This window comes from Mauremys mutica, chromosome 3 (genome assembly GCF_020497125.1).
Source record: "Mauremys mutica isolate MM-2020 ecotype Southern chromosome 3, ASM2049712v1, whole genome shotgun sequence".
Lineage (NCBI taxonomy): Eukaryota > Metazoa > Chordata > Testudines > Geoemydidae > Mauremys > Mauremys mutica.
Window position 1 is genome coordinate 144,799,149 of NC_059074.1, and position 22,929 is coordinate 144,822,077.

Below are 22,929 nucleotides of genomic sequence, written 5' to 3' on the forward strand. Positions count from 1 at the left end.
TGCTCTTTCTGAGGGCATCATGTTACTCGGAAGCAGAATCAACATAATGGTTTGTAAATTGTCTGAATTTTGCTGTATTATTAGCCAAACCTTACATTTTTTGGTTCAGTTCAAAAGTCCCAGTGAAGCCCCTAGGAGTTTTGTCAGAGTAAAGGACTGCAGCATTTGGTGGGAGAAGACTTGCAGCAAGGAAGTAATAGTGTACTCCAATTCCAAAGTATACCATAGTCTAGAGCAGTGGCTCTGAACCAGGGGTACACAGAGGTCTTTCAGAGGTTACATCAACTCATCTAGATCAATGTTTCGCAACCTGGGGGCTGTGAGCAGCGGGGGTTGTCACAAGTGCAGGGCTAGAGTTAGGGGGTGGCAAGCAGGGCAAATGCCTAGGGCCCCACACCACAGTGGGCCCCACAATGCGAAGTTACATGCCTCAGCCTTGGGCGGCAGGGCTCGGGCCTCAGATTCCTGAGAAGGATACAGTAGTCTAGAAAGGTTGAGAACCACTGCTCTAGAGATACTAAAGTATTTGTCCCTAGAGAATCTGGTGATTTATGCTCAGTAAATGGGAGAAAGAATTAAAATGGTTTTCTCCCAATGCTACATTTTTGAAAGGTGCTTGTGTAGAGATGCTCACCTCTTCCTTGCTGTGGGTGCAGTAGCACAGTCCTTTGCTCACCCCGTTGCCTCCTTCAGGCTGCCAGCTGATTTTGTTGCGTCTTCAGTGGCTTGGACACTAAGTCCAAATGGAAGAGTCTAATTAATACACCATCTATTAGCTAGGGTCTTCAGCCCCAGGTCTGGGCCCTTCAAATTGAGCCAGTTTTTCAACCTCCATCCCCTACTGGGGGTTTATGCTACTTGACTTGTGACTAGTCAGGGAGCAAAGGCCCACCCACAACCAACAGATCATCCCTTAGGGTACTTTGGCCAGAGAGGAGCCCCCCCTCTGATCCAAGCCAGGAACTGCTCTACTAAGGCCACACTGCTCCTGCTCTCTGGACCAGCAGGGCCTTGATTGGCTATTAATAGCCCCTTGAGCCTTTGGAGGACCAGGTCTATAGTTTCCAAAATGGCCACTCCAGAAAGTCCTCTCTAGACAAACTTGGAAGACCCACCTTCTTTGTTCTTTTCTTCTCAGCTTGCTGCTTCTTGGGGCAGGGTGTAGTCAGGGCTGGCTCTAGGCACCAGCACTCATAGCATGTGCTTGGGGTGGCACTTTCCAAGGGGCGGCACTCCGGCTCCTTTTTTTTTTTTTTTTGCTTGGGGCGCAAAAATCCAGGAGCCAGCCCTGAGCGGAGGTGAGCTGCAGTGGTGGGGGGCATGGGGAGGGCCACAGGAAGTAACCCTGGGAGTGGGCAGAGAAACTGCTTCCCTCCCCAGCTCACCTCTGCCTCCTACCCCGAGCACACCGCCGCTCCGCTTCTCCACCCTCCCTCCCAGGCTAGCCTGGGAGGGAGAGGTAGGAGGGGAAATGCGGTGTACCCGGGGCAGGGAAGGGGCGGAGTTGGGGTGAGGCCAGGGGGGCGCAGGAAAATGTTTTGCTTGGGGCAGCAAAAAACTTGGAGCCGGCCCTGGGTGTAGTAGAACAGCTAGACCCCCCCCAGCAGGGAGCATCATAGGCCAAACACACCCCTTCACAGTGCTTTATTTTACTTCATACAGAATCTAAAAAGTCAGCACAAGATATAAAGGCTACCAGGAATACAGACACCTCTAATGCATCAGAAAAATCACCTGAACAAGGTATGGGCTGTGGCTCACAGCAAATCCTTAGACATGAATTAGCCCTTCAGTCTAAAACGTCTGCATTTGAATTTGTGATGTATACCAGTCTACCTCTCCTACAGCTTCTATTCTGGATTCTCATAGCAAGAGAATGAGCTTCTGCAAACGATCACCAAGGAGCATGCCAAGATAAAGAAGGAGAGGGGAGTGAGGATGCAAGGGCACCATCACAACCTAAGCTTTGCATGTACCATGGTACTGCTTTACTGCAGTGCAATATTAAGGCCTCCACTGTGGCTTTCAGCCACTCCCTTGCACTGGCAGGAGGTGGGTAGGAGCATCAGTGCCTGTACAGTAACTCTCAGAAGTACTGTAGCTCAGGTAGGCATAATGCTTCCAGGAGCACAGGATACGAACTCTCAGAGTCTTGCAGGGTGCAATGTGTTCTCCTCCTGGCCTGCCCAGCAGGAAGCACAAAGCTATGTTTTCACCATCAACACAGTCCTTCCTAGCCCCTCCCCGTTTGGTTCTAGTATTGTTGCCATCTTCAGATTTCCCTGGTTCTTGCATGCTGTGGGCACAAAGATCAAGAATATGCCTTTTCCCTAGCACCCGGTACAAAGTTAGAGGGGAGGACTTGTTGTGCCTGCTACCTTTTCCCCTTTAGCACATCTGTGCATGACAAGGCACAATTCAGCTCTAAGGAAATTGTTTCTGTTAATTTTTCCAATTCATCTGTTTTGTTTTTCTTAGCTCTCTTTGTTACCCCTTTAAAACCGTCTGAGGTTTGCATTTTTAACTGGCTAGCAGCAGGTAGTAATTAATCCAGCAGACAGTGTCGGCGATGATGCTTTCCAACAGGAGAACATTCCAGCCGTGAAACACTAGGCTGTGCTGATGTAGCCATCAATGGATTGAATAATGATACAAAACCCTGTTTCAATTCCCATAATTTCTTAGGCCTTTCTTGGGGTTGTGAGCTAAGTGGAGATGGACTGAGGGCAGTGGTGTGAAATGTTTGTTTCTACAGCAGTTTTTGTAGATAGACTGAGAGGGCAGAGTTGAGGGGCTTATTTTTAAAGCTGATAAATTGAAATATAAAAACACATAAAATCATTGCTTATAGTGATATTTAGGAAGCACATTTGGCAGCTCGCAAATTTAGAAGCATCTCATTTTCCCCTCCATCGTAATAGTGAGTATCCGCACTTTAAAATAACTGGTCTGAAATGAGTCAAATTTAGAACAATGTAGGCCTCCCCCCAAAATATTGTGCTATCCCCACCTCACCTCATCTCAGCTAAACAGGTGGTTGCAGTTCTGATCTTGACACAATTCCCTGAAGCATTTTTCTCTAGAGGTTGTCCATACGTCAGAAAACTTGCAGTACTGTGGTAGGTACCACGTATTTCAGTTCTGTGCAGGGACACACTTTAATGATTTTATAATACGTCAGGTAAAATGAGTTACATTTACATGGAGTTTCTAGTTGCCTTATCATGAAGAGAAGATACACCAGTGCAATAGAAATTGACTGCAAATCAGCAGTATCAAGAACGTTGTGTTTTTGATATACTTGTCAGAGTCATAGATTCTCTTGTGAAAGTGGAGAAACTGTAGGGGAGAATCAAGGGCATGAATGCTCCAGATTAATTCCTTGTAACTGCTTTCTGCAGAATGGTGTGATATTATACCACATCAAGACATATGCTATATATCCACACAGAAGTGAAGGCATGAATGGGGTTCGTGCTCATAGACATTTTCAGGGATGTGGCCAGAATGAACTTGGGCTACTTTGTTGCTCATTTTAAACAAGTTGACACCATTTATGATGTTTCTACATATGTCATATCTAATTACATGATATACGGTATATATATAACTTTTAAACACGCTTATAGCCGATGCACTCCGCAAAGAATATCAGACGTCTCCGGGACCAGTACCAACTACACAGGTTACCACAACTCTGAAGCCCACCATGACTCCAGAACCTATCAGCACAAGACCAAAGCCAACTACATCCCCTGCAACAACCAGCACTACAACTGCTATTACCGCTGCCAAACCTCGATCTGCAGTGCATAGGGTCAGGGATATAGGTCAGTAGAATGAAGGCAGGGATTTGTACTGTCTTGTTGACCTTCGATTTTCCTAATAAATAATAATAATAATAATTAATAATATTTCAATAATAGGTCTAATTGGCCCTTGTTTAGTAGATCATCAAAATGTATTAAATAATACAATGTAGGAATATTAATAATGTATAAAAGAATCAGCAAAAAGGCGGGGTGGAATTAGTGTGTTAAGAGTGTTAATATGGATTTTTGAGAGGTTACAAAGCCCATCTGGAAGAAAGTATGTTTCATAAACATAAACCTCATGTTATGTAAGTATAGACTGTAATAGGTATAAGCAGCTACATTCATATTAGTTATCTACAAGTCTATATATATCTCAGGAGTAAGACGTGCTACTTAGGCCTGGTCTACACTGGGGGGGGTTCGATCTAAGGTACGCAACTTCAGCTACGCGAATAGCGTAGCTGAAGTCGAAGTACCTTAGTTCGAATTACTTACCCGTCCTCAAGGCGCGGGATCGACGTCCGCGGCTCCCCCGTCGACTCCGCCACCGCCGTTCACGGTGGTGGAGTTCCGGAGTCAACGGGAGCGCATTCGGAGTTCGATATATCGCGTCTAGATGAGACGCGATATATCGAACTCTGAGAAATCGATTGCTACCCACCGATATGGCGGGTAGTGAAGACGTACCCTTATAGATACTACTTCCAAATAGATAAAATTAGAGTTACATCTGAATTGCATTGTTCCACCTGAGTTCGGACCCTCCTCTGCCCACAATAAAATCATGATAATTTTCAAATGTATTATTCAACAAATACTCCTTTGAATGATCTGGCCAGCTGTACAGGTGGGCTGATAATTCAACATGCAGATATGACCATCTTTTCATGATCACTTTCAAGTATATTACTCAAAATAGATTTTTTTGCAATTACTCCCCCCCCCGCCCATCTTGGACCCTAAAAAGGACCCTCAGCAGAAGATCTCTACTATGGACTTTTCCGACCTGATTTTCCCTGATCCCCCCGCCCCCCTACACACACACTTTCATTCATTAACAAGCATGTACATTGTTTCTATTGTTTAACACCTTTTACAGTTAGAAACTGTTTTGTTTCTGCCTAGGTCCTAGCAGTGTCCATCCAGTTTACTCAGCTGTGGCAGCTGCAGCATCAAGTAAGTACAGTAGTTGTGAGGAGTGGATAAAGTGCATATTAAAGCAGCCGTGTTTCAGTATCATTAAGGCTCAGATTTGCAAAACTGGAGTGAAATCCTGGCCCCAGTGAAGCCAGAGGCAAAACTCCCATTGACTTCAGAACGGCCAGGATTTCAAAGTGGAGTTTGAGGAAATCCTGCACAAACCTGGGTCAGCATTTCCAAACATGGGGGCCTGAAATGAATCATCTAAATCCGTATGTAAACATGAAAATAAACACACAGCCTAATTTGCAGAGATGCTGAGCACCCACAATTCCAGTGGGAGATATTGGTGCTCAGCATCTCTGAAAATGAACCACTGTTACCTAGGTGTTTAACTTGAGACACTTGTTGCAAGTTTCTGCCTTGGTAAGTTAGGGGCACTCAGTCTTCCAACACTGGAACTTTTCCAAGCCCCCTGAGCTACTTGATGCATATTTTCATATTGGCCCCTCTCATCTTACACTCTCTCCCCTCCCCCTGCCAAAAAACAAAACTTTAATATTGCTCTGACGTATGTAATTCAGACTGTGGGATAATTATTTAAACTCACTCAGTGAGAGCTGAAAGCTTTGAAACAGTGACTTAAGTTAGGCCAGGGCTGTTTGGAAAACCTCGGACCAAGGCTCAGGGTCTGGCATAAATGTGATGTTTTTCCTGGCTTTGCATTAGTGTTATTGACAACAGCATCATGTTTGGTCAAAGTTCCTCCTTCATCTTGATCCAGAAACCTGCTTCCATTCTAGCCCACAAGCTGTAATACAAATATTTGAAGCAACTTGCAGTATTTAATTACTCAGCTGAGAAGAAAAAGAAACACATTTTCAAATGCTAGCAAGTTTCTCCAGACTGAGCACTGAAATCTGGCTTCTACTGAGTGAAAAGGAACACGCGCTGTGCTCAGCTGTTACATCTGCTACCCTTTCCGAGCACCTTGGGCTCGGTTCTGCTCAGATACAACTGTCACTGAAGCCAATGGGAATGGTGTCCATATATCTGAAAGCAAAGCTGGGATGTTTTGTCTTGTTAAATAAGCTCCTTTGAAATTAAGAGTAGCCATTCAGTATCCTACCAGATGGATGCAATGGTTATCTGCTAGCTAATTCAAGTACTGAGAACAAGATTCATTAAATTAAGTTGTGAATCCTATCCTCATCACTGAGGTACACCTTGAAAGCATTGGGGAGAAAAAAATAGGAAGGAGAGGAAAGATTTTGATTCCTTGAGGCATTTATTCTAATGTGCAAGTGTTCATCTCTAGGGCAGATTGTCATGTGAGGAGTTGTGCTGCAGTGAAAGACCTTTATGGAACTCTGGCTCAGTCTGGCTCTCCATTCTCTTCTACACCAGGGCATCTCTTCTGGACCAATTCAGTTCCACCTTCACTTCACCCCTTCATTCCCCCTTTGGGGACCTACAAAATGTAGTGGCCTTGTGCAGTGCCTGTGAGCTCTCTCCAACTGGATTATGCTCCTGCTCTGCACAAAGATGGACAGAGGGCCGTAAATCCAGATACTCAAAAGGTATTTTGGTGTCTAATTCTCATTGATTTCACTTAAATACCTTTGAGGATCTGGGCTGTAGTCTGTGAGGGACAGATTTACAAATGCATTTAATTGCGCTAAAATGCAGATAGGTGCCTAGTGGGATTTTCAAAAGCACCAAACCAGATGTCAATGGGATTAGGTGTCTAACTCCTTTTAGGCACTTTTATAAATTCCTCTAGGTGCCTGAATTCATCTTTAGGCACCTAAATACCTTTATAAATCTGGTCCTTTGTGTGCTTCTCCCTTTTCTCGTTCATGTTCATGCAGGGCAGAACCCAAGTTAGGCCATGTCTTCTTTACAAGGGAGTTAAGAGCCTGTTTGAGCTCCCAAATCAGCAAGAGAATGTAGATTAAGGGTGAAATTCTAGCCCGATTGAAATCAATGGTAGTTTTGTCATGTACTTCAGTGGGACCAGGATTTCATCCGAAGGCTTTAAAATGTAATGTACTCGTGATTTTTATTTGTCTTTGATTAGTCTCCTGATCGCATTTTAGATCCAGGTTTCTTCTTAAATTTCTTGAATTAGGTTCCTAATGTGAATCTCTTCCCAAAAGAGAAGAAAGGCTATACATGCAGAAAGATTATAAGGGCTCATGGTGTGGGGCGGTATCTCATCATGTATCAGTGCTGAGGACCATGGGAGATAGCCTGCTGTCAGGAACACAATTGGGACCAAACACATTAATATAATTTTTAGGACATTGCCAAGCACAGTATTTATACCCCAAATCTGGCCTACTGCATCATTGATGTCATCTGGTGAGACTGTCTTCTGAATTCTAAATACTTCATTTAAAAAAAATCAAGCTATTGCCAAAAAAATTTTTTAGAAAGGCCCCATTTTTGTCTGATCGTCACAGATTCCCTCTCAGAGGCCTCAGCCTTACATGCATTCAGTACTCACTTTTATGATGCAGACTGGAGCTTTTGAGGATGCCCAGCTTCACACCACAATCTGTCTGGTCCAAAATTTAAAAACAGTGAGATCCTGTAGAAACTGGAGAAGGAATCAAACCCTCTCTTGTTTGTCCTGGCTAATGGGGACTCACATCTGACCATCATGGTACATTGGTAACTTGCTTTCAAAAGGCACCTCCAGAGTAAACTCACTCGGAACACAGTGTAGTTCAAACGATTACCACTGTGGTGCATCTATAAGAAAAGATGCTTTGCCACTACCAACCACTGGTATTAGGAAAAGTTTACATGATTAAACCAAAGGTGATTTATGGCTTAGAGTCTCTCAGAAGAAAATACTCCTTGCTGCCCCTAACAGTCCTTGTATTTGTGCTTCCTTCCTTATAGTCTTCCTTTTTTGTTTCCACCTTGTTTTCCTTGTCAGAAAAACATGACTATAATATAAAACCCCCAAATTTTATATCTAAACATTGATTGTCTCAGTAGATTACATGGAATCTGGCAAAAAAAAACAGTAGGGATGGGCCTGCTGCACTACAGGCCCAATCTTTCACATGATTTAGGCATGATAAGTATGGTTGCCAGGTGCCCAGTTTTCGACCGGAAAGTCTGGTTGAAAAGGGGACCTGGGAGCGTCCGGTCAGATATACTGACTGGACATCAAAAGTCTGGGTACTGCGGGTGGGTGATGGGGGGAAGGCAATGGGGCATCAATCCACGCCAGTCCCTACTCAGCCGGGGCTGCCTCCTACCTGCATCTTGCGAGCAGGCAGGCTCTGCATCAGGGTCTGCAGCTCAGGAGCAGAGGAAGCCCAGCAGGGGGAGGAGGAAGGGAGGTGGAGAGGCTCCAGCTATGGGGACAGGGGAGAGCAGCGAATGATGCAGGGGAGAGACATGAGTGGGGGGTGGGGCCTGGAGGAGAAGGTAGAGCTGGGGGTGAGGTCTTGGGGGAAGAGGTGGAGCAGGGGGTGGAGCCTCACGAGGAAGGGGTGGGGCAGGTGGGTCTGGTTGTCAGCAGTTAGAAAGTTGTCAACCCTAATGAGAGGGCTGCCTAATGCATGAATGTTAGTGCAAGATGCATGATACTCGGTAGGCCTGAATTAGGCACTATTGGAATGCACCTAATAAATAAATAAATTTAAGCATACAAATGTACATGCTGTAATAGGCCTTCTTACTCTGTAGGTATTTCAGTACATAGGCCTCTAGGTCAGATGAGAATTTTCCAGTAAGGCTACTTTTTATTGATTCACATAGTCCAGACAGGCCTTGTTTTTGAGTAGGTCTAGGCCTTCCTAGAAGCAGTGGAGCAAGATGAGAGGACTAAGCCCACTTGTCTAACAGTATCTACCTACACATTTGTGCTGTTGAAGAAGATCTCTCACCTGGCACTGGGGGAAAAAACCTGGAGTGTATTTTTGGACCTTGGCTCTTTCCTAAGATAACCCTAACCACTTACTCCTCCAGGAACTGCCTGCTGGCCCAGCTGCTGCCATTCCTGCAGCCACTGCTTCACAACTTCTGTACGCTGCTTTCAGTCTTTCTCTCACTCCAGTTCCCGTTGCTGTGTATGATCTTGCAGTTTTTCCCACTCCAGGTCACAACTTTCTCTTCTGCTCAGCTGTGCTGGCTGGGTTGGCCCATCCATCTCCACCTCTGTGCCCTTGGCCTAGCTATCTTCCTCCGCAGCCACCATGACCTCTGGTTCATGCTCACGATAAGACTGGGATCAGTTTCCAGCCATGGGCTCGTACTAGCTCCTTGGCACAGAATGCATTTTCTTTATTCTAGGCCTAGGTTGCAGAGTATTAGCTATGTGTTCTGCCTGGTCATATTTAATCAAAGCATCCCAGAGCTGGTCTGCAGTTACACATTTAACATTAATTCCTGACTTCTCCCAAAGCTCCAGTAACTGGACTTTACTGCCCTCTCTGCGGTTTGCAGTCATAGCACTCAGCTGAACAGGTCTGCACCTTGTTAACTTTTGATCGCTTTCTTCTGGGGATTCACTCTGTTTGACCACCTGCCACCAGTTTGTCACAGACCTCTCCTTGCCATGCCACAGCCCCCTGCTTGTTCAGTGCTCCATTTCAATAAACACTCACTTTTTAACACACTGCAGTGGTGCAGGCTCCCTGGCTTGTCTTCAGGGACAGCTCCAGGCACAAGTGAAGGAAGCAGGTGCCTGAGGCGGCCAATATAAAGGGGCGGCACATCCGGGTCTTCGACAGCACTTCGGGGGCTTAGTTTTAGTCTTCGGCGGAAATTCGGTGGCGGGCCCTTCACTCCGTCTCTTCCTCTCCAGCAGCACTTCGGCGGCAGCTCAATCAGGTTTTTCTTTCTTTTCTCTTATTTTTTTCCTTCACCGCTTAGGGCAGCAAAACAGGTGGAGCCGGCCCTGCTTGTCTTATATTTAAAAGAAGAACAACCCTTGTAGGCGCTGGAGCCGTAATTCATAAACCCTCCTGTTTATCTGGGCTAATGAAGGCCAACAGAACTAAGCACCATTCTGAGGCATTGGTAACAGTCTTCAGGGGCTAGTTTCCTCAAAACCCAGTGTAGACAAAAGGATTGTAAATACAGGGCCAGGTTGTGTTTGATCTTGGCATGTGGGGGAGTGAGGGGATGCCAGGTTAGTGGGTTAGAGTCTTTTGATACTGATCTCATCTTTTTTCTCTTTGACAACTGACTCTTTTACTGTGTTCCTAGTGGCCTTGTGAATAGTGTTCAATAGACGTTATGGACTCCGTTGTGGCAGCACCACCCCTGGAGAGGTCTCAGGTTCATCGTTAATCCTCTTTGGATTCTGTGGCATATGCTAAAATCTCTTCAGGCCCTCCAAAGGGGAAAGAGTCCACTGCAAAAGTTCTGTACAGACTCTGCTGCATAAACAGATGTTTCCCTCCAGAACGTAAAAACTCAGCCAGATTTGCTAGGTGTGTCTGTGAGTTTTTTCTAAGCTCCTTGAACCTGAGTGACTTGCTTCTGGAGTTTACAGGCTCTGCCAGTTTCACCTCTTATGTTTGCCAGTTTCTTAAACTGGGTTTATTTGGTTCCTGGAGCTCCTAAGTTCTTTGGGGAGAGCTTCCAGGAATACCTGGGAAGGGAGCTATATGATGCAGTATGGAACTTACAAGCTCAGCAAGTTATGCCAGTGGAGATTCTAATTTGTTCCAAGATGGGGTTACTTTCCCCAGCTTTTGCAACACCGAGATCGTTTGGAGCAATCAAAGGTTCCGATTTTTCGGAGCTAATAACTCAAAGCTTTTCCACCTAATCTTATCAGTTTGATCCCGAGATACTACCTCATAGGGCCTCATCCAAAGTCCGCTGAAATCAAATGAAAAAATCCCATGGATTTCAGGGAGCTTTGGATCAGGCTCTTGCTAAGGAAACTAATGAATAAAATAAATTTAAAGATTGTGCGTTTTTTATAATGTATCTTTGAGCCATGACTAAAAAATTGTGGTTTCGTTGGTGAACTCTTCAAAACTTTGTGTTAACGTCCTGCTTTTCAAAACCACTTTATGCTATTAATCTTTAAAACATCTTCCTTGTGTAGAGATGAGGAATTAGAAATTTCGGATAGAAATAGATTCTGCCCTATTAGTTATGTTTTGTCTTGTTATTTCTTTGGGCTTCCCCATCCGCCTATATCCATCTGTTGTCTCTTGACTTATCTTCAGACTGTAAACTCTTTGGGGCAGGAACCATCTCTGTTCTGTGTTTGTACAGCACCTAGCACAATGAAGTCCTGGTCTTTGGCTGGGGCTCCTAGGTAATGCTGCAATGCAAATACTTAATAAGAACAATGAAGCTGGGGAAACAATAAAGTTTAAATCAGGGTTATAATGGAAACTAAGTCCCAACCATAACTATGAAGTTGTTCCTGCAGCCCTACTGTCCTGTACAAGTAACATTTCTAAATGTAAAGTGGCAAATGTTAAAACAAAAACAAAAACCAAGAACTATATATTTTTTACTTTGCCCCCAAATGAAACAACTTAAATGTATGAACAATAAGCACAAGCACATTGCTGCAGTATAAAGAAACTCCATATACACATCATTAACTCTGACAAGCACAAAATGAAACTCACTGAAAATCCCAGATAATGGCAGTCTTGAACTAAACATAATCTAATGACATTTTCCATTTTAATGCCTACTTAGGGCAGGTTCAGGCCGCACAAGGAAGAGGCCAGAATCAAGGTATGTCCTTAAACTAATACAGACTTAGTAGATTTTATAATTAAAATAATGAAAGCAATTCTATTTCAGTTCTGTGCACTGACCAATAAAATGTTTTCAAAGCATCCAGGAGCACTTCACCCTACGCAAGTAACAGAAATATTCCTCGAGCCAATACAGGTAAAGGCTTTAAGTAACTTTTCAAATGTCTCTTTGTAGCAAATTATACCATTCGCATCTACTGAGAGTTAAATAATACAATAATACAAAAACAATACAAATACTGTTTCATTTTCTAAGCTCTTCTCCAGCAGTCTGCAATGCTAACAAACATTGCACTGATTATTGCATGGGAATATACTTAATTAACAAGGGCTACTTGTTTGGATAAAGAATAAAGAAATGAAAATAATCTTATAATTGTTCTCTAAATATCTCAAACCATTCAACAAGGGTACATTTGCTATTGCTAAACCGTCGGGGTTTGGGCTCTATAACCATGTCTCGGGTGCCTTTCAATCTGGGGATCCAGGGCCTGATCCTGAGAGTCACTGAGTTCCCTCAGTGTCCAGCAGTGGAGTTAGCTTAGCACTTTGAAGGAGTCATTCTGCACCCTTGATTCAGGCCTGGTATAAGTCGGTACAACTTCTCTGAGAAGCATCCACTTTCACTAGATCTTAATTTGACCCTTTGTCTCAGTCTTTAAAGGTACTTCTTTGTTCAGTTACTGTCTTCCTTTTCCATTTGTCTTCAAAAGAAATCAATGAGAATTACTTTCAGGTCCATTGTACACCCTGTAATCACATTCCTCTGTACTAACCAATTGAAGTTGAGCCTTGTGTCAAATCACACAGGTATTCAACGCCAAGAGCCTGTCGCAGCCTTCCGGAAACCTGCCGGGTCTCCAGTCCATCTCGGTAAGGTCTACTGTTAGAAATTGCCTAAAGTCCCCTCATTCCCTTTCGTTTCAAATGTTTGCCCTTCAAGATAGGATCATAAGTAACATTTCATGCAATTTTCAGGGTGATCCCATGAGACACGTAGCAATTTGTCTACTGAACAGCTGTTACATCATGCCACCATATTTGTGAATATGAAGCGAAGTACTAGCTCAGTAACTGATATGCTCTAGTGTAAAGTTGTGTGAATTAATGTCTCCATGATGTTGACAATTTCTTTGGTGGGCATTCAAATTGTATGTTAAAGAGAGCAAATGTCTGATGCTCCTTCCCCCTGCTTCAATCTTCCTCCCTCCTTTTCCTCTTCCTTAGCTTTTGCCCTGATATGGCCCCCCTCTGTCATACTTATTTGTTCTCTCCATCATATATATTCTGTGCCTTTTGTTTATCCCCTCACTCATCTCTCATGCCTGCCAAAACTGGTGCGGGGAGGTGTGGAGAAGTGTGGGCTGGTGCCCAGGCTTACCTGCCCACATGAGCTTCTAGTGCAGATGAGCTACTTAGGGGATGCCACTCACAGCTGTGCCCAGATTCTCTGATTCCACATGGATGTGACACCATGTGCGGGGGGAGGTTGGCTCAAAACCAGCAGGAGTCATGTCATGCAGACTGAAGGAGCTGCAGGTGTTCCAATCTGGGAGAACCTGTCCCTAAGGGGGAGGGAGCACGATGCTGAGAGTTGTTTATTGTGAAGAAGGTATTTTATTTCTGCTAATATTTTTGTTCAAACATCCTAATGTTTCTCCAAGGCAGTTACAAAACAGGAGTTCCAGCTCATGAATGATGATATTGTTTTAATCACAAGGAAAACAACCAACCCCCCAAAAACCAGTCTTTTGATTCTTGTTGTATTCCCAACAAGTCCCCATCTTCATCTTTTTCAACACCAGTTTTGGCATCTCAAAATTGTTGCTCCCAGCCAACTTCAGCACATGATTGAAGGGAAGCTACTGGCCCACTCCATGCACTCTTGGAATGAAGTTTTGTTTTTCTTAATCACACAAGGTGAGCACACACTTCTTGTGGAACAACCAGGATCAGTTCTGCAGTCTTGGCCTGGTGCTTGAGAAGTTTTTTTGTCATTAGTCTACTCACACTTGTTTAAGCTGACATCCATCCAGATAAATCCATTTTCCTGCCAAGCTTCTTCCTACACTTCTTCAGGAATTTCATCTTCCCCAGGCAACTGATAGTGACCAAACTCTTCATGTAGTTCTTCACACTCTCAAGAACTTAAACTTGGGTTTTTAAAAAAAAGCCATACCCCATCACCACCACAAAATTGTTTATGAAGTACTCAAAATGCAAAAACCCTAATCTTGCTGCATTTCAAAAGTCAACAAATTGAGAGTTCACACCCTCTTTTATGGGTAGGCTGTGTTATATTAATTGAATACACACAGAGAATTTAGATGAAAACATCAAATATTCTTCCTGGAAGGTTGCAATATAACACTACTTTTATTCTTAGACTACTGGAGAACACACAGAAATTAAACACAGAAAGAGACATAGCAGGCTTCTCCCTAACTCAAAGAGGCACTACTCACTCCACCTTGTTCTAGGCTGGTTCTTTCCAGACTGATTATCATCATACACTTCCCTGCAGAACAACCCGAGCCTGCAGTCAGGACAAGGAAACCCCCACTCCCACTCTTAAAGTAACAGCTTGCAATTTCAACAAAGTCCTCAATATACCACAGATTGTTCAGAGCATACTGGGCAGTCATCATGTAATAAGTCCTGGCTCCTTTCAAGAATTTTAATTTCTGTCTCTCGGGGATGTGAATTTCATCTACAGCTTTCCTTATCATCCCTCTTCTTATAATCCCAAGGAATAAGACATTATTGTCAACCTGCTGTTCTCGCTGAGATTTAAGGATTGTCCCATTTGCAATCAGCCCACTCAATTTTTGTCATTTATCACTTGTATATGAAAAAAAAAAGACTGTTTGTAAAAGAAAAGGGAGGGACCACTCCTTGGTAGAAACTTGTTAAAGGATGTGAGCACTGAAACACTGCCTGAAGGAGCAGTAGACAGAGCTCAATCATAAGGGTTTGGAATGATCTGTGAGGCTCTTGAAACAATCTGTTTTGTCATCATCTGAGTGGAAGTAGCTCTTAAGTAGAAACTCTAACCATTCTCCCCCTTGTTTTTGTTCTTGCATTTCTGCCACATCTCAAGTGCCGGGACAAAAATTTAGTGATTCCTTTCTTGTGATTCACAACAAAAATACAGACCATCAATGGGATGATCTTTACCATGTCAGAATCATTTGTGCTACTGAAAAGAACCCATCAGTGGTGAGACTGAACAATCCAGAAGAATCAAAGAGCCAGTGCTCCATTCAAAAATACATGAAGGCTGGGCCGCGAGCTTGAGCACAAGCATCGCCCTTAACAATGAGATGGTTGTGAAAAGAAATATTTTGTTTGGAGACGGTACATTCCCTTGTAACAACCAACTGTCCATTTTTACTTCAGCTCATCTTGCCTGGTCATAGTGAGTGTGGAAGGGCAGATTAGTTCCAAGTACGATGCAGCTATAATAGGTTTTAAATTTTAAAACATCTTTTTTCCCCTGGATGTGCACAGCTGATGTGTTTGTAGAACAAATTACATGTGAAGAATGCACTCTTTCCCGTGATGGGATGGAAGAGTGGCCTTTTGTAGCAGGGTGGACCCTGCTCCGGGGTTTTAAGGGGTTAAAAGTGGCCTGACAGAGCTGAGCTGATTGGGGAAGTGGCTACAGCTGGGGGCCACGCCCCAAACTGAGGAGCAGGGCCTTATAAAAGGCAGGGAAGCTAGGAGCCCAGACAGTCTCTCTTCTGCCTTCAGAGAGAGATGGGCCTAGCTGCTGGGAAAGAGAGACCAGGTACCTGAGTGCAGCAGGGCTGGGGAAGGCTGAGGAGCCGCGGAGCTCCAGCCTAGAAAGCCCCAGGTTGCGACCTAGGAGTGGGCCGATAGGTACTGTGGGTTGCAGAGGGCGGCCCAGGGGTAGGACAAAGCAGCAGGTCCAAACCCTCCTTGCCAGGGATGAGTTGGCTGAGACTGCAGTCTGCCCCAGAGTGTGGGGCTAGACAATGACTGGCAGTAGCCATACACTGAGGCAAGGTAGGGATAGAGGGTGAGGGTTACCTAAGGAGGGGAGACCCAGAGAGATGGGGGTTATTGTCAGGGGGCAGCACCCCAGAGAAAGGGGCACCGGGTCCAGGGAGGGACACGGGGGCCAGACGAACAGGTGGATCACTGGCCTGCAGAGGGCGCTCCGGCGCTGGACGGAGCTAATTCCATGAGTCACCAGCAGGAGGCGCCGCAGGGGTGAGTACCGCCCTGTTACACCTTTCATAGAACCAGCTGTGCTCGAGTTTTGTTTTGTGTGAACCTTTCCCTTTGGAGGCCTATGAAGATTCCAGTGGCTGCTAAGGCGAAGTACAAAGCTTTTTTCACTGGAAATTATTGCTCACCTCCACAACAAAAGTTGACACGTGTTTGGCACTCTATTAACAAACGATCAATACATGACATGTCTGCAGCCAGGTTCACCACCCCACTGCCTAAGCCCTTCTGCAATCCTTGCAGTCCCCCTGCAGTCTAACTCAGCCATTTCCCACCCACCCAAGCTCACCAAGACTCGCCTCCTCTGCCAAGCCTACAGAACTGCCAATTGATTACATCTAGGCTGATGATGAGCAGTGACTGTTCCTCTTCCTCTTCCTTCCATCTCCTGCTCCCCGACTCATGCCCCCATTTCCTTCTTGCCCTCCTTCTCCCCAACATCAAAAGAAAACTCCATTGCTTGTGTAGTATATCCCTGTCCCAACCCTTCATCGGTTCTTGAGTCTTTTAGGTTCTAAACTCTGCAGACCCAGGACTGTGTCTCTGTGTTTGAACAATGCTCAGTACAATGAGGTCATGGGGGCTTGAAGACCTTTATTAGGGATGGAAGGCTACCAAGGTTCCTTCCCAGCAGCCTGTTCCCCCCTTCACAAGGACAAACAAGTGCCCTTCTCAAAGATGGCTGACTTAGGGACCTAGGAGTAATAGTGCTCAAATGCTTAAGATTCACAGGTTTATGCCACAGACAAAAACACATATATATGGAGATATACCTGTTGCATTGAGTCCAGCCCCCTGCCTTCACTAGCAGGACCAAGTACTGACTTTTTGCCCCAGATCCCTACATGGCCCCCTCAAGGATTGAACTCACAACCCTGGGTTTAGTAGGCCAATGCTTAAACCACTAAGTGATCCCTCCCCACTCCCAATCATGAGTGTCCATCAAAAATGGCGAGAAATATGGTAGTTCAGGGGACAATGGTGGGGAGGAAGGATGGTCTCAGGGTTCTTCATGGAGGGCCAGGTAGCAGCATTTTATGATGGACATAGGGATGGTGTCTGACATGCCCATGGGCTCACCTAGCCTGCTGCCATTTGCACCATCTCACCTAACTGTTAGCGCTTCCAAGTGGCCAAAAACCAGGACAAAACATTATTTTCTATTCAAGTGATACAGTGCCCTGAAAAGAGAGGCAGTCTTGTATTTATTTATACAAGCAGAGGTGGTGGTGTTTATCACATTCCTACCTGATGTGGTGTGAGCAGGAATCAGCTCATCTCTTTGGTGTTGGAAGAGTTGAGGTAGGACAGGAGTCGATATATATTATTGGAGGCAGCAGGGAGGCTTGTTTGGTGGAACGTTTTTGCTGACCTGGCCAAAAGAAAAATTGCTAAGGCCAGCCTTGTCCCAAGTGAATATGAAAAGAACAAAACTGATTTAAAGAGATGTGCTTAATATAGAGGGAGACGATAAGAGGCCACTAAATAGGGCTTGAAATGTGTTCATAAAGGCATCCAGGTTTACTGATCCAAAAAAACTCACTAGATTCTATGCATCATGTCAGGGCCGCCCAGAGGATTCAGGGGGCCCGGGGTCTTTGGCGGCAGGAGGCCCCCACTTCGGCAGCAATTCGGCGGTGGGGGGTCCTTCTGCTCTGGGACTCGCTGCCGAAGTGCCCTGAAGACCCACGGCGGGGGGCCCCCACCGCCGAATTGCCGCCGAAGACCCGGCACTTCGGCGGAGGGTCCCGGAAGGGAAGGACCACCCGCCACCGAATTGCTGCCAAAGACCCGGAGCGGAAGAAGCTCCAGGGGCCCAGCCCCACGAGAGTTTTCCGGGGCCCCCAGAGCAAGTGAAAGACCCCACTCCAGGAGCCCCGAAAAACTCTCGTGGGGGACCCCTGTGGGGCCCGGGGCAAATTGCCTCACTTGCTCCCCCGCCCCGGGCAGCCCTGCATCATGTTGCATTCTACAAACTGACTTTTCTAAATTGTGCAAAGTGCTTTGTAATGTCCCAGAATGCCGTGATTTTAAGTAATAATTTCTCTTCTCTTTTTATGCTTGAAAGCTTTGGAAACTGACTTGTGGAAACCTGGATCAAGCCTTTTTGACACAGGTAAATATTTAACACAGTCAAACAGACCAGATCCACCAGCAACTACACGGGGAATAATTAGCATTCCACGCCCTTGGGGGGAGCTAACACTTTTAAGAAGGCCCATGGCACTAACAGTAATAACGTCCATTTACAGGAACTGGAACAATGACAAATGTGGCTTTCAGTTTATCTCTGGTTGAAACTGCCCTGTGCTTCCATCTGTCTCAAGCAAGCCCCATTCCAGGAACAGAAATGATGAGGTCTGGAAAGAGCAGCAAACCATGCTGCAAAAGGGGCTTCTAGCTACTGAAAAAAAGGGGCCTAAATGAACACTGTATTTCTCGGAAAATGTAGGTGCATGATGATGAACTGCAGAGAGTCAGGCTACCGACACTAAGAAAGGAGATCGATCAATTAGTCTGATATAAGAGGTTATAATGAAACGTAAACTGAACACATAGAAAACTCCTGAAAGTCCCAAGCGAATTATTATTTAACTTTTGTATTGCACGGGTGCCTAGAGCTCAACCAGGCCAGTGCCCCATTGTGCTTGGTGCTGTACGAACATTTAGAAAATGACAGTCTCTGCTTCAAAAAGCTTATGATCTGAAATAGACAAGACACAATGGGTGGATGAGACAAAAATAGAATTTGCAGAATTCGTAGCCTATTGGGAGTGACTGTCAAAATGTAATGCCTTCGTGGAGTTTATGGAAGTCTGTATTCCTTGAGACATTTAAAAGTTGGCTCACACAAACACTAGATTCATGGATTCCAAGGCCAGAAGAGATCATTGTGATCATCTAGTCTGACCTCCTGTTTAACACAGGCCATAGAACTTCCCCAAAACAATCTCTAGTGCAGAGCATTTAGAACTGGGGTAGGCAACCTATGGCACACATGCCTACAGGGCCGGCTCCAGGCACCAGAGTAGCAAGCAGGTGCTTGGGGCAACCAACGGAACAGGGCGGCACGTCCGGCTCTTTGAGGGTAATTGGCGGCGCGTCCCTCAGTCCGTCTCAGAGGGAAGGACCTGCCGCCAAATTGCAGCTGAAGAAACAATGAAGTGACGGCAGTGGAGCTGCCGCTGAACTGCCACCAACTGTGGCTTTATTTTTTTTTTTTTTTTGCCGCTTGGGGTGGCAAAAATGCTGGAGCTGGCCCTGCATGCCAAAGGCTAATTATCAGTGGCACTCACACTGCCCGGGTCCTGGCCACCAGTCCGAGGGGCTCTGCATTTTAATTTAATTTTAAATGAAGCTTCTTCAACGTTTTAAAAAGCTTAATTACTTTACGTACAACAATAGTTTAGTTATATATTATAGACTTATAGAAAGAGACCTTCTAAAAATGTTAAAATCTATTACTGGCACATGAAACCTTAAATTAGGGTGAATAAATGAAGACTCGGCACACCACTTCTGAAAGGTTGCCGACCCCTGGTTTAGAAAAACATCCAATCTTGATTTTAAAATGGTCAGTGATGGAGAATCCACCACAACCCTTGAAAAGTTGTTCCAATGGCTGATTATTCTCTCTCTCAAAACTTTACACCTTATTTCCAGTCTGAATTTGTCAAGCTTCATCTTCCAGTTAATTGATGGTGTTATATTAGATAATATAATAGGGAACAGTCCCACCCTGGCATGGGGATGGACCATATAATCTAATAAATCTTTTCCATCTCTAACTTCTAAGATTCATTGATCTCTCCTTTGTGAAACTCTGCCTTGTAAGTCCAATTTTCAAGAATTTTTACTTGAAAGGTCTAATTACTTCAGAGCTGAGATATAATTTAGACTTGCATTAGCTCCAATGAGTGGCAGAGCACGTGCACATTAGAATGAAAACTCAGAACCTGAGTCAGGAGAGGTGATTCTATATCCCTAACTATGTATCATTATGTAGATGAACAGGTTTCCCTGACACAGAGAGGGCAGAGTTGGAGAGAGGACATTTTACTGCATATTGTAGGCAAGTTCTGTGCATCTGTTTGGAATGAACTGCAGCACAGTGGCTAGTGGTGAGGATTTCTATTTGGAGATAAAAATGAGAGGTTACTTTCAAACTTGATGAAAATATATTGGGGCGGTCTTATTTGTACTTTCTCTGTCACCCAAATGTGTGTGTAGACCAGTGATAAAGTCTGATGAATTCAGAGTGTCACTTCAAAGGCATGGTTTCTAGTGTGCATGCATCAACTGCTGTCTTATGTAAATGAATGGAAGTATTAATGAGCATGGACAGCTGTGACAATCCAGTGATGGAAAATCTAATTAGCATGGAGAGAGCTGCCCATACAGGGAGCTGAAATTCCCATGGCAATAACAAAATTAAATTGGGGCTGGCAGAATCCGGAGGCCCATAGAAATTGACCATCTCCCCAATTAGCGCAGAGAAATATTTGGTACATGGCATTATTGTTACATGGAAAATAAATCAGTTAGCTGACCCACAACCTTCCATAAATGTTAAATTCACATGACTAGTTTGGATTGTAGGTAACTACGAAGCTATCTCAGCTAGACACGCATGTGGAGCACAAGAGCCTGCCTTAAGTGCAGATCAGGCGATGAGGCACTTAACTATGGATCTGACTTAGCTGCAAAGTTTAGGGGTGTAGATAGGATGGTAAATGTTCATAATTAATTACTCCACAGTGTTATACTCAATCTGTTGTGCAAGTATGGTGTATTGAGTGCCTTTCACATACAATGATACACAGTTAGTACACATTACACACGTGGCCATGACTGCAGAAAAAATATGGTACTATTTGAGATATATGATGTGACCCTGTAATTGAAGATGGCAGTGGAATGCATACACACAGGTAGGCAAGGGGAAGGTTGAGGAACCTTAATGTTGGTGTTTCATGACTTGTAAGTGCAATTTACAAATTGAGGCTCTGGTTCTGCCAACAAGTATGTACTTATGTTTTTGCAGGATTGGACCTGATTCTGCACCTCTTTACACTTTGTTTTACTCATTTATGGCTAGGCAAAGAAAATGCAAAGCTGGTCATAAGGGCGACTTTTTATTTTCACTGTGCACGGATTTCTGATGCCAAAAGGTGCACAGCAGTGGAGAATCAGGCCCTTCATGAGACCAATGCAAAGCAAGAGGTCAGTGTAGTGTTTACGCAGGCTCATAATGTTGCCAAAGAATAACCAGTTCTCAGGAAAGTCTTCAGTGGCACTTTTCCCCAGTGAGGACTACTTCCTTTTCCAAATTTCATCTTTCTACGCCCACCTGCTGCACAAGAGCTGTTCAAAACAAGGTTGCAATTTTTTTTCATAGTAGGATAAGTATTTTACCATTTGCTATGTAAAATACAATGAAAGAATCAGTTTTGCTCATATTTTCAAAAAGTACTCTTCTTCAGGGAGGGACTCAAACTGAACAATCTGAGCCCCAAAGTTGAACATTTAAAAAAAATTATTAAACACCTGAAAATGGGGTGAGACTGGAAACACTCATGCCCCCTTCGGTGGAGTGATAAGTTGCTGATCCCAAGGTAATGAATTCTCTCCTCTGCTGAATTCGCTGCCACAATTTGCCTTCTCTGATCCAAATCCCCTTTTTGTTGTCACTTTATTGCTTTCTCCTTGGTCGCTCAGCATTTGAACTGAACACCACAGGCCCTTCATTTTAGAAAGTCCCTTGTAGCTCAACTGTTTGTTGCTTTCTGACCATTTGCTGAGTCCTAGGCTTTTGTGCCTGCCTTGGCACAGCCCCCAGCTCCTTGTCCTGCCCTCCTCCTACCGAGCTGTCAAACAAAGACCCACATAGAAATGTCCCAACTGCTCTGATTTTCAGCCACTCATCAGTCTAAGTCCAGACTTTGTTATCCCCTCTGTAATCTCCTTTGAGTCCCTGCCTCTGGAAAGCTGCTGCTCTCTTCTCTCACCTGTTCTGTTTAAATAAGGTGACACGAATTCTATTGTGTTTTTATTATTTGTAGCCCACCCCATGGGTAAACATGACACTCTTCACACTTCCTGTGTTACTTGGAAGGTTATTACTGTGGCTGTGTCTACACTACAGCAGTTACCATGGTGCAGCTACGCCGCTGTAGCGCTTTGAAGACACTGTAAGCCAACAGGCGAGAGCTTTCCCATTGGCTTAATAACGCCTGCCTCCGCGAGAGGTGGTAGCTATGTCGGTGGGAGAAGCTCTCCTGCCGACATAGCACTGTCCACACCGGTGTTTACGCCAGTCGGTGTAATTTACGTCTCTCAGGGGTGTGGATTATTCACACCCCTGAGTGACGTAAGTTACACCAAAGTAATTTGTAGTGTAGACCTAGCCTATATTTGTTTTTCTTTAAAGCCAATTAGCCATTCTTGTGACTGCCCTGTTAAACGCTGGTGTCTGCCTGCCCCACCCACTCCTCTGCAGCTTGTCTTTGTGACAGGTAGGATGATGTGCTGTTACTGCCAAACAGCAGACTGACTTCTCTGGGTCTGGCTTTAAAGGAATGAAGTCTTTACGTCGATGATTCTGTTAGCCTCACTGCGGTCTCTTCTGCCACTTCCACTAGGATTGAGGATTGGGGCTGCTCTGATAATGATAGGTAGGGCAGAGCCAGGCAGATCTGACAGACATTACTCCAGGCTGGGACACTGCAGCAGTGAACTTCTGCCTCTTGACCCTACTGCTGAGCCAGCTCCCTAAGGGAATCTGACTGTAGCCTGGGAACCAAGCCTTGTATGCTTATGGGACCCTGGGTCAAAAACAGACCCTACTGCTGGTAGGGAGCATACTGATGGAAAACCAGAGGCACATTGGGTAGACTAGGCATGAGGGCCAATTCCAAAGAAAGATGCAGACACACACAGACCTACCCAAAGGCACAGGGAAC

At 44.8% G+C, this 22,929-nt stretch overlaps 1 protein-coding gene across 1 annotated transcript in view; it reads left to right on the plus strand.

Moving 5' to 3' along the window:
- Positions 1 to 22,929, plus strand: part of VIT (vitrin) — an 85,855-nt gene that overhangs the window by 40,991 nt on the left and 21,935 nt on the right. The window contains exons 8-14 of the mRNA XM_045010326.1: positions 1,663 to 1,743; positions 3,630 to 3,830; positions 4,941 to 4,991; positions 11,652 to 11,690; positions 11,793 to 11,849; positions 12,524 to 12,586; positions 18,036 to 18,083. Coding sequence (XP_044866261.1) covers positions 1,663 to 1,743; positions 3,630 to 3,830; positions 4,941 to 4,991; positions 11,652 to 11,690; positions 11,793 to 11,849; positions 12,524 to 12,586; positions 18,036 to 18,083 — 540 coding nt within the window. The remainder of the gene's footprint in view (positions 1 to 1,662; positions 1,744 to 3,629; positions 3,831 to 4,940; positions 4,992 to 11,651; positions 11,691 to 11,792; positions 11,850 to 12,523; positions 12,587 to 18,035; positions 18,084 to 22,929) is intronic.